At 38.0% G+C, this 11885-nt stretch overlaps 1 protein-coding gene across 1 annotated transcript in view; it reads left to right on the top strand.

The window, feature by feature from the left end:
• The first annotated feature begins 517 nt into the window (after window positions 1-517).
• Window positions 518-11885, top strand: part of Sap-r (prosaposin) — a 61292-nt gene continuing 49924 nt past the window's right edge. The window contains exons 1-2 of the mRNA XM_069842120.1: window positions 518-683; window positions 5753-5831. Coding sequence (XP_069698221.1) covers window positions 644-683; window positions 5753-5831 — 119 coding nt within the window. The 5' untranslated portion in view covers window positions 518-643. The remainder of the gene's footprint in view (window positions 684-5752; window positions 5832-11885) is intronic.

The raw sequence follows: 11885 nt of genomic DNA, 5'->3' as shown, positions 1-11885 counted from the left end.
ATTCCTTCAAAAATTCAACATAGATAATATCAGCAAAATTCACACTTACAGAAATGTATAGAGAGAATGGCTCCCGAGTTCCCGACAGTCCCACATCAACTACTACATTAGGCCTACACATCATTGGCAGAAGAGCAAGAAGGAGCCCTGAGAAACGTTGGAATAATCAGTTTTAACCTTGAGAACGGAACAGGCCGAGCGGTTAATCCATGAAGTAACTATTATTATTATTATTATTATTATTATTATTATTACTAATATATACTTGTAATTATCTATGTTGTTACTCAGTAGCGCCCATTTGATGATGATGATATCGGACATACACTCAAGTCAATATCTTTGGAAGACATAGATTTTCTTAATATAGGCCTACATTTTATCCCCATTTCATCACAGTTGCTTTTTTTACTTCTTGCACGCCACTGATACAACTCGCAAGTGAGATATATATTGGCAACATTGAGACATCCATGTATTGGCATCCCTGTTTATTAGTCATATATATTGGACATCATTCTGTTGTCTGCACTGATGTGTGGTGTTATGTGGTTTCGGGCTGTGAATATAGTTAAAACGTAATAAAGTTGGTGAAAAATTGGAGCGTTAATATAAGTGTCAAAGTGGTGCTTTGGCTACGAAAATGAAGTTATTGTGTTTTGTTGTGTTTGGACTACTATGTGGTAAGATTAAATTAGTGGAAAACGTATTAAATGTGATTTTGAATTCGCATCGTCACAACATTTTGACAGAGCATTAATTTTATTCTTATAATATCCACATTATAATACAAATGTGGTTGAATTCCCGTGAAAAGTGTACCACAGGTTTTAACAGTTTTTTTATGTTGCCGTAAAATGGTGTGTATTAAGATTGAAATTTATTTAAAGGTATACATTTCAGTGTGATCATAGGCTATTTTATTAAATTACATTTTTCCGAACTTAAAGTAAATTATAATTCATATTACGGTACTTGAAGACAGTTTGTTATTTAATCACTCCCCATAATTTATATCGATGCATACTGAAGATCGAATACGTCTTCACAAAAATTCCAAACAAAGAACCATTGTGTACAGCGTATGTAGCTGATTCTCATTGGTGTATATCTGATAGGAGTTTGAGAACTAAAGTATAGCAAAATTTTGCAACATATTTGTAAAACTGGCAGTTCTTTGCTATGATTTCTCTTGCAGTTTCATGAACACAGGTTCGTTGGTACTGAAGGTGCAGGCCTACTGCTTTCACTTTCATTAAACTCTATTACCGGTACCAGTTTCAAACCCGATAATACCAGACACTTTATTTTAACAGTGCATTAGTAGGACTTTGGCATAATCTTAAAGAACTTCTACGATCTGTTCAAGATTTTTCCATTTTCACAAATAGGACTATCCTCAAATACTCATTCCAATGATAGACCAAATAAAAAAGAAATGGCAGGCTTTGTGTAAATTACACACTTTACTAGCCTGGCTCTTCTTTCGTCATTGATCTTGCAATCATTGCGTTGATATAATTGGCTTAAATTCTTATCTGATAATGTAACAAGATGGTTCAGAAAATGTGATTTCCCTCATTTTCTTCTTGGAACTTAATCGGTTGGGTGTAGGCTTATCTATGTAAAGTCATACTGTTGTGATACACTTGTACGCTTATTGTCAGCTTACTAAAATTTCTCACCATCTTTAATATGATACTGTATACTAGCCTAGTCCTACAGGTTTCCGAAATGTGTAGCAAATACAGTCATAATTTCTAAGATACAATATCTTGTAATTTTCTTAAATATTTTTACGCGGTATACATTTTACGTTGTAACTGATAATTATTATTCGTATTGTCGTATCTAGGCCCATGGTTCTACTATCATTTTCCCAAAATGAAAGCTTTATTCCTCAAATTGAAAATATATGAATAAAGGACTGCTCAAAATAAAATGCATTCTTCATGTTTGGTTGTAAATTTATGTAGATAGTGGATTTGTGAGCGATCTCGTCTGAAACTTGTGGGAAATAAGGTTATGTGATCATAAACGTAATTTCTAATAGGCAGTTTTTTCTAGTGTTTCATTGTATTGAAGGTGATATTACGAATTTTCAAAATGAAAAAGGAAACAAAGGCCTTTCTTAATCGTTGTCTTTTATTAATCAACTCTAATTTGAGGTCTTTTTCATAAAATGGCATACTTTTATATTAACCTTCGTTTGCTTGTATTTTCCGTGCTGGAAATAAAGATCCAAATTATTGTGGCTGTTAGGAAAAAACACTTCTGGAGAAATGCTCTCAAGTTAGATCTACGCTCGTTTCTATGCTATCACCAGTTTTCCATTATCTGTCAGTGGCCCATGAATTGTGAGGCTGAGCACGGTATCTGGCAAGATACATGAGTTGATAATACCAGTGTTTGTACGAGTATATACAAAATGGTATTGGCATTCAAGAATTTGTTAGTCATTTGTAGGGCTAGGATTTTTATGCCCTAAAAATCACCAAAATATAGGCTTTGTTCTATAATATAAAATATATGCCATAACAGATTTAAATATTTTTATTGTCTACTTTTGGGATATAAACTTAGGTTTAGGTGTGTGTGTGTGTGTGTGTGTGTGTGTGTGTGTGTGTGTGTGTGTGTGTGTGTGTGTGTGTGTGTGTGTGTGTGTGTGTGTGTGTGTGTGTGTGTGTGTGTGTGTGTGTGTGTGTGTGTGTGTGTGTGTGTGTGTGTGTGTGTGTGTGTGTGTGTGTGTGTGTGTGTGTGTGTGTGTGTGTGTGTGTGTGTGTGTGTGTGTGTGTGTGTGTGTGTGTGTGTGTGTGTGTGTGTGTGTGTGTGTGTGTGTGTGTGTGTGTGTGTGTGTGTGTGTGTGTGTGTGTGTGTGTGTGTGTGTGTGTGTGTGTGTGTGTGTGTGTGTGTGTGTGTGTGTGTGTGTGTGTGTGTGTGTGTGTGTGTGTGTGTGTGTGTGTGTGTGTGTGTGTGTGTGTGTGTGTGTGTGTGTGTGTGTGTGTGTGTGTGTGTGTGTGTGTGTGTGTGTGTGTGTGTGTGTGTGTGTGTGTGTGTGTGTGTGTGTGTGTGTGTGTGTGTGTGTGTGTGTGTGTGTGTGTGTGTGTGTGTGTGTGTGTGTGTGTGTGTGTGTGTGTGTGTGTGTGTGTGTGTGTGTGTGTGTGTGTGTGTGTGTGTGTGTGTGTGTGTGTGTGTGTGTGTGTGTGTGTGTGTGTGTGTGTGTGTGTGTGTGTGTGTGTGTGTGTGTGTGTGTGTGTGTGTGTGTGTGTGTGTGTGTGTGTGTGTGTGTGTGTGTGTGTGTGTGTGTGTGTGTGTGTGTGTGTGTGTGTGTGTGTGTGTGTGTGTGTGTGTGTGTGTGTGTGTGTGTGTGTGTGTGTGTGTGTGTGTGTGTGTGTGTGTGTGTGTGTGTGTGTGTGTGTGTGTGTGTGTGTGTGTGTGTGTGTGTGTGTGTGTGTGTGTGTGTGTGTGTGTGTGTGTGTGTGTGTGTGTGTGTGTGTGTGTGTGTGTGTGTGTGTGTGTGTGTGTGTGTGTGTGTGTGTGTGTGTGTGTGTGTGTGTGTGTGTGTGTGTGTGTGTGTGTGTGTGTGTGTGTGTGTGTGTGTGTGTGTGTGTGTGTGTGTGTGTGTGTGTGTGTGTGTGTGTGTGTGTGTGTGTGTGTGTGTGTGTGTGTGTGTGTGTGTGTGTGTGTGTGTGTGTGTGTGTGTGTGTGTGTGTGTGTGTGTGTGTGTGTGTGTGTGTGTGTGTGTGTGTGTGTGTGTGTGTGTGTGTGTGTGTGTGTGTGTGTGTGTGTGTGTGTGTGTGTGTGTGTGTGTGTGTGTGTGTGTGTGTGTGTGTGTGTGTGTGTGTGTGTGTGTGTGTGTGTGTGTGTGTGTGTGTGTGTGTGTGTGTGTGTGTGTGTGTGTGTGTGTGTGTGTGTGTGTGTGTGTGTGTGTGTGTGTGTGTGTGTGTGTGTGTGTGTGTGTGTGTGTGTGTGTGTGTGTGTGTGTGTGTGTGTGTGTGTGTGTGTGTGTGTGTGTGTGTGTGTGTGTGTGTGTGTGTGTGTGTGTGTGTGTGTGTGTGTGTGTGTGTGTGTGTGTGTGTGTGTGTGTGTGTGTGTGTGTGTGTGTGTGTGTGTGTGTGTGTGTGTGTGTGTGTGTGTGTGTGTGTGTGTGTGTGTGTGTGTGTGTGTGTGTGTGTGTGTGTGTGTGTGTGTGTGTGTGTGTGTGTGTGTGTGTGTGTGTGTGTGTGTGTGTGTGTGTGTGTGTGTGTGTGTGTGTGTGTGTGTGTGTGTGTGTGTGTGTGTGTGTGTGTGTGTGTGTGTGTGTGTGTGTGTGTGTGTGTGTGTGTGTGTGTGTGTGTGTGTGTGTGTGTGTGTGTGTGTGTGTGTGTGTGTGTGTGTGTGTGTGTGTGTGTGTGTGTGTGTGTGTGTGTGTGTGTGTGTGTGTGTGTGTGTGTGTGTGTGTGTGTGTGTGTGTGTGTGTGTGTGTGTGTGTGTGTGTGTGTGTGTGTGTGTGTGTGTGTGTGTGTGTGTGTGTGTGTGTGTGTGTGTGTGTGTGTGTGTGTGTGTGTGTGTGTGTGTGTGTGTGTGTGTGTGTGTGTGTGTGTGTGTGTGTGTGTGTGTGTGTGTGTGTGTGTGTGTGTGTGTGTGTGTGTGTGTGTGTGTGTGTGTGTGTGTGTGTGTGTGTGTGTGTGTGTGTGTGTGTGTGTGTGTGTGTGTGTGTGTGTGTGTGTGTGTGTGTGTGTGTGTGTGTGTGTGTGTGTGTGTGTGTGTGTGTGTGTGTGTGTGTGTGTGTGTGTGTGTGTGTGTGTGTGTGTGTGTGTGTGTGTGTGTGTGTGTGTGTGTGTGTGTGTGTGTGTGTGTGTGTGTGTGTGTGTGTGTGTGTGTGTGTGTGTGTGTGTGTGTGTGTGTGTGTGTGTGTGTGTGTGTGTGTGTGTGTGTGTGTGTGTGTGTGTGTGTGTGTGTGTGTGTGTGTGTGTGTGTGTGTGTGTGTGTGTGTGTGTGTGTGTGTGTGTGTGTGTGTGTGTGTGTGTGTGTGTGTGTGTGTGTGTGTGTGTGTGTGTGTGTGTGTGTGTGTGTGTGTGTGTGTGTGTGTGTGTGTGTGTGTGTGTGTGTGTGTGTGTGTGTGTGTGTGTGTGTGTGTGTGTGTGTGTGTGTGTGTGTGTGTGTGTGTGTGTGTGTGTGTGTGTGTGTGTGTGTGTGTGTGTGTGTGTGTGTGTGTGTGTGTGTGTGTGTGTGTGTGTGTGTGTGTGTGTGTGTGTGTGTGTGTGTGTGTGTGTGTGTGTGTGTGTGTGTGTGTTAGTCGAAAATTAGGAGCTAGAAAATGTCATACAAACATGCATCCCATTCTCAGTATTTTCTAGCCCCTAATTTTCGATTAACACACAAACACCTAAACTGGGCTCTAACCTTAGAGAAATGCCACTGCCCCTGTACGGAAGCATGCCTGCCGGCTAACTTGTAGTGGGGTTTTGTGGTTTCTCAAGTCTCTTAAGACTTTACAGGCGAATGCTGGATTAGTAGCAATAATTGCAAGAACCACAGCCCATTTTATTCCCAATTTGTTCCTGCAATCCATCATAACATAATTTCGTATATGTCATATTCTCACTTTTCATGACAGTAAAATTGATTGCCGTGTACATAATATATCTGAATTTTCCTATTAAATTATGGAAATTGACTTGTCTGATTATAAATCCAGCCATTAATATAATCGTAATGGAGTACCTAACAAAACACTGACAATTACATGAATTTTTACCTTATTTTACAGTTTCACTTGGAGTAAACTCGCGTTTACTGGGAGCCAAAGAATGTACGTGGGGTCCATCTTATTGGTGTCGTAATATTACGTAAGTACCGCAGAACATTATAGACCATGTCAGAACATACAATTTATGTGGCATACATCTCGTATGTCATCTAAACTTTGTGTAGATGTGGTTATGGGTGTTTCAGAATAAGCTAAAAATATTTTGTATCTTAATACAGTAATTTATAAAGTAATAGTAGACCAAAACTTGTATGAAGCTCTTATTATCTTTCATTTCGGCTATAGTTAGGCCCTACACTGCTCTTTTATAAGAGCTATTGGTTTAAAAATAAAGGAGATAGCTCAGTGAAATCAAGAGCATTATTTGCTATTTTGCTAAATTGCCATAAGCAATCGTAATGGGACATAATCGTCTACAAAGCACTCTTGATAGTAGTACTATACTACATATAACATTGAATGGGATTATTGTTAAATACAGTGAAACCGTTAAAAATCTTGGCATTTTTATGGAACACTCAAGTAACACTTGCAAAAAATATTTTCTCAACTTCACTCATTGTTTCATATGAAAGAATTTCTACTACTTAGTCTAAAAAAGAATCTTATTCAGATGCTTGTAATGCCCCATTTTGATTATTGCGATTCCTTGCTGACTAATGTAAGTTCACTCTTAGCTAAGAGACTACAAAATGTTCATAATGAGTGCATACGATTCCTCTGCAATAATCGTAAATTTGACCATATAACACCTTCCCTCCAGTTACTTTCATGGGTGTGTCTGAAGGAACGAAGAACAATACATTCACTGTCTCTTCTATTTAGAATCATGCATACTTCTACTCCGAATTATCTGTTATCGCGCTTTCAATTTCTTACAACTCTTCGAAACCGACATCAAGCACTTCTTTCTATCCCTCATCATAGAACGTCTTTATACTCATCTTCCTATAAGGCCTACTGTAGAAATACCTCGCATCTGGAATTCGTTACCTAATGACGTCAGGGACTACCCGACTTCATCACAATTCAAAATTAAATTGGAAAATTTTGTCTTATTTAATGCTTTTTAGGTATTGCTAGAAGTGTTGATTTGTGTTTTTTACTCTAGATTAAAATCGCAAGTTTCTTGTTTATGTTAGTTAATTAGTTAGGATACAATTAATTATACTTAATCACTCATTTAAAGTTTGTGTGACTGCAACCTGTGTATATTTCTGTGTGACTTTACTTTGTTTATAGTGTGTTTTTTTCCTTTTTATTTCTGTTATTGTATTTGAATTTCTGGTGGTATGGAAGAGAAGGCCTGATGGCCTTAACTACACCAGAATAAATAAGTAAATAAATAAATATAGGCCTAGGTATGGAATGTCAATTTGCTTTCACTTGTTCAGTTTGATGAAAAGGAAGCAACATTTTTTACTTCACCACCATGATGGCTCATTGGTAGCACACTGGACTGCCAGGAGACCTAGGTTCAAATTCTGGTCCATTCACCCTGAATTTGTAACTTGTGTTGGTAAATGCATAGTCATGGCAACACTGTTTTATCTGGGTACGGTACTGTACTCTGGTTTTCCTGTAACATCCCAACAATTCTCCAGTAGACCTATCTCTTGCGGTGCACTCTGGATAGTTTCTGAGTCTGACTAACCAAGTGGTCTACACCTTTTGGCACTATTGACATCTATGAGCTGTGCTCGTATAGTTGGTGTAAAAAACAACAAATTCCACAAATTAATGCCTTAAGCAGAATTCCCACAATTTTTTCTTTCGTTAATCAACATTTCTTTCTTTGAAATAACTGCTAATCGTTAATGATAACTCTCTGTTATCTAAATATATATTAAAATCGTGACACTCTCAACCTTTCTTCGTAATAATTGTAATCAAGCACGAAATAATCATTGTATTACGGTTTCTATGTATTATAATTATTATTAACAAAGGTCAGCACTTCATTATTAATTGAATTTAACATACAGAGGTAATGATTTATTTGCCTTAAATGTGCATTCAAATATGTGATTTCTAATAGATAATTTCGCGCTCTTAAACCACAGACTTCTTTGTGCTTTTTCTCCCACATACGTGTTGTTACACAAACAGTGTTGTCAGATTAAAAAAAAGATCGTCAAATTGGTTTTGCAGTGAGCTTAAGGTTATGTACTTGAACGACCACAAATATTATCAGAAAATGCAGGCTCTAAATTTCTATAATCTTATAAGAAAATGAACTCACAATTGGACAAAAATTACGAGGTACCACAGTAAAACTTATTAGAACTTAAATATCTAATAAAAGCATAAAACAAGGTTACTAATAATATTTTTCAAACCAGTTTTATCACAGTATGAAAAAAAAAACTCAGAAGTTACAACATTTGGTAACCATAACATTGTTATGGTCTCTCTGACATCTTTAATATTTTTTCTGCATGTAATAAACATTTATTTCTGAAAAGTAGACTACTCTCAGGTATGTAGAGTTGTTTATTTTAATACATTAAATTTTTTATTTGTCCTATATAAATTATGTTAAAATTTACATAATGTTTTGTGACCTAATTTTTCTATTTTCAAAGAAACGGGCATCATTGTAGTCTAACGTTTACATAAATTCATGTTAAGTCAGTGTACGAGATTTCAGAATTCTTTCTCTAATGATTATGGAGTTATGAAATAATATGTGTGAAATTTGTTAAATTTTGGAGAATTTAATTTAAAGTAAAAAGTGAATTCTTAAAAATAGTATTAGTAACCTTTTTTATACTTTGATCAGATATTTAAGTTCTAATAAGTCTTGTTGTGGTATTTTGTAATTTTTGTCCAATTGTGAGTTCATTTCTTTATAAAATTTTAGAAATTTTGAGTCTGCATTTTCTGATAAAAATTGTGGTCGTTCACGTACATATACCCTAAAAGAGTTCAAACAATTTTTCATGTAGTACTCCCATTTCTTCCTACAATCATTGCACATATTCACAACATTGCAACTTCATAGCATTATTACATCTAAACCAAAAGCAACCACAATAAATCGCACATTTGACTGTGATGTCTGAGTCATCTGATATGATACATATCAGTCACAACACAATGATGTCATAGCTAGAACACTCACTAAGTGTTTCCTTGTAAAAATTATGTTTCATACAACCCATCCTTCTTAAATGTTTGACTGTGCATTATGATTTAGTTCTGAATTAGGCCTACTCTTTAGGTGCAGATAATTGTTTGATAATATCTAACTTGTGTATTTGTAATAGGCTACACTGTTATAACCTCCTGAGTCCAGAGATATTTGTTGTTTTATTTTTAAAATTCAATATAATTTCTACACTTCAAAAAAGTCGCTGAAATGAGGTAAAATGCTGAAAAAAATCTGCAGGTTACAGTTAGAGCGCAAATGCAGGTATATTATACTAGACTTCGGGTCTCTGCACGTATATTTTATAAAATAATCATAAACATAGTACAGTATACTATACTCTCAGGACTCTGGATGATATAGCATCCTGTATTAAGTTCTCCTTCAAATAAAAGAGTTTTTATCTTAATCAGTTTTATTTGATACTTCCTACTCGAATGTACATCTTTTCAGACCATTGTTTTCAGCGGTCAAATTGGCACCTAAATAAACTCTTTAGTTTGGAGACGGCTTTTTTTCTTTTTTTTTTTCTGACTTCCACAAGTACTGGGGTGATTTTCAACATTGTCTCATCCTACTGTAGGGAAGATAACGGCATTGCAACCTACTCTACAAAAGTGACATCCTAGAACTTTCTTTTTTCCTCTAAAGTTTGTGTGAACCTAATGGAGGCTTCAACATTCTGCTATAAATTTTTTGTAGAGATATTTCTTTGCATGTATAGTAGAACCTCTATTATCCGTCTTAATGAAGAGGGTGGCTGAACGGTTATCGGATAATCTGTACCATAAAAATGTTTCGTAAATTTAGTGAATGTCCCGCGCCGTGGCGTCGTGGTCTAAGGCATCCTGCCTAGGACTCGCGTTACGGAATGCGCGCTGGTTCGAGTCCTCATGGGGGAAGAAATTTTCTCATGAAATTTCGGCCAGTGTATGGGACCGGTGCCCACCCAGCATCGTGATGCACTTGGGGAGCTACGACAGGTAGCGAAATCCGGTTACGCAAACCAGCTATAACGGCTGGGGGGCTCATCGTGCTAACCACACGATACCTCCATTCTGGTTGGCGTGAGGCCAGCAGCCGGCTGGTAGGTCTTGGCCCTTCATGGGCTGTAGCGCCACGGATTATTAATTTAGTGAATAATGCTTACACTTTGGTAATTCCCTCTATGGCCTTTGTATTTAACATACTATCACAAGTTTACTAATTTAAATCTCATTGTCAACGATGGGTTTTTAAGGGACAAGGAAACTCCTTGTAATGGCTGCCTGTGGAAAGATATGAATAGTAGAGGTCTTGTGTTGTAAATTTACATACTTTATACACTCCAAACTCATATCCTGATGTGAGATGAGCCACGTGTCTCTTTCCCCAAACCACTTAATTATTTACACTCTTTTTCCGATACTTAGCACAACAAGATTTCTTTTGATACCCGTAGAAGACATTTCATATAGAAGTTATACAGTACGACAATTCGAACTGTAGACCATACCCTATTAGGAAAAAGGCTTGTAATAACATTCTCTATAAAAAGAATAATATGCTAATAATTCATATATTTCTATAACAAAAAGGCAGATGGATAATCCACCAATCGGTTAATAGGGTGACGGATAATCGGAGTTCTACTGTATTTGCTCTTCGCTTTTCCTTTTCTTTCGTCATTGATGATATTGACCTTAATTGCTCCTTCATATGGGGAAGGGATGTTTCTATACTCACTGCGTTCAATTCACGGTCAAAGACAGTATCAAAATTATCATCATAGGCAGTACATCTCGCTTGAAGATATGTGTCAGAGGAAGAACAATTGTTTGTATGCATCTGAAGTCTGGCTAGTGTAGTATATAGCTAGTCGGCGATGTGTGCAATGGAGGGGAAAAGGAACTGGCCACCCTACATTATTGTCTCCTGGCCTAGTTGCCTCATAAGTGGCGCTTCTTGGTATCACTTGTGAGGTTCAGATCTGGCTTCGGATAGTTGACTAAACACCAAGAAGCAGGAATTGAACAGTTGGAACCAGTAGTGCTTGTCTCTCATTGCTGTAAATTCACATAATAAACATTAGTAAATGTTCTCCTTTTCCTCAGATGTTCGTCAGGAAAGCTTAACATACCCATTAAGGGCAACGCTCTTGAAAAGTGGTAAAGAATTTTATAAAACATAGTTTGCAATTTGTAGCTTTTCGAGAGGTTTAATTTGTTATCTATGATTTTATAAATATTTGATTAAATGGCGATCTTGCTCGTGTTAATTATGTAAGCATGTGTGGCTTACAGCTGTTTCGGTGCTACTTGACACCATCCTCAGAGCCTACTAGATCTCGGTGCTATCTCAACTTCGCTGCCTGTTGTGTGGGTGCGTTCATGTGATGAAGAGTTGTGTCAAATAGTGTGTGTGTTCTGAAATTGATCTGTGTGTTGAAAATTTGATTAGGATGTGTTTTAGTATGTCACCACACACATACACAACACATCTAATCACCCCACACAACACAAACATGCTGCAGTAAGGACAATGGTACACAGATTACTCAACATACCCATGAGCCAACAACACTACAATGAAGAAGTGAACACAATCAAATACATAGGACAAGAAAATGGTTACAACCCAAACCTAATAGACAACATCATAAGGAAGACCAAACAAGAACTCAACAAACACAAAAACACAAGAAATACGTCACACTAACATACAAAAACAAAAACACACACAAGATCGCATCCTCATTCAGAAAACAGAAATACAACATAGCATACAGAACAGAAAACACACTACAAAGACATCTCAACACACAAACAACACAAACAAATAAATACAACCACACAGGCGTATACAAACTCACATGCCATAGTTGCGACAGTTTCTACATTGGACAGTCAGGCAGATCATTCCAAACTCGATAAAAAGAACACATTAAAGCAATAACCAGAGGACACAATACATCTACATATGCCGAACACATAACTAATGCTA

Source organism: Periplaneta americana, chromosome 12 (assembly GCF_040183065.1).
Source record: "Periplaneta americana isolate PAMFEO1 chromosome 12, P.americana_PAMFEO1_priV1, whole genome shotgun sequence".
In the NCBI taxonomy this organism is placed as follows: domain Eukaryota; kingdom Metazoa; phylum Arthropoda; class Insecta; order Blattodea; family Blattidae; genus Periplaneta; species Periplaneta americana.
Note: the sequence above shows the minus strand (reverse complement) of the source record. Positions and strands in the feature narration are given on the sequence as shown.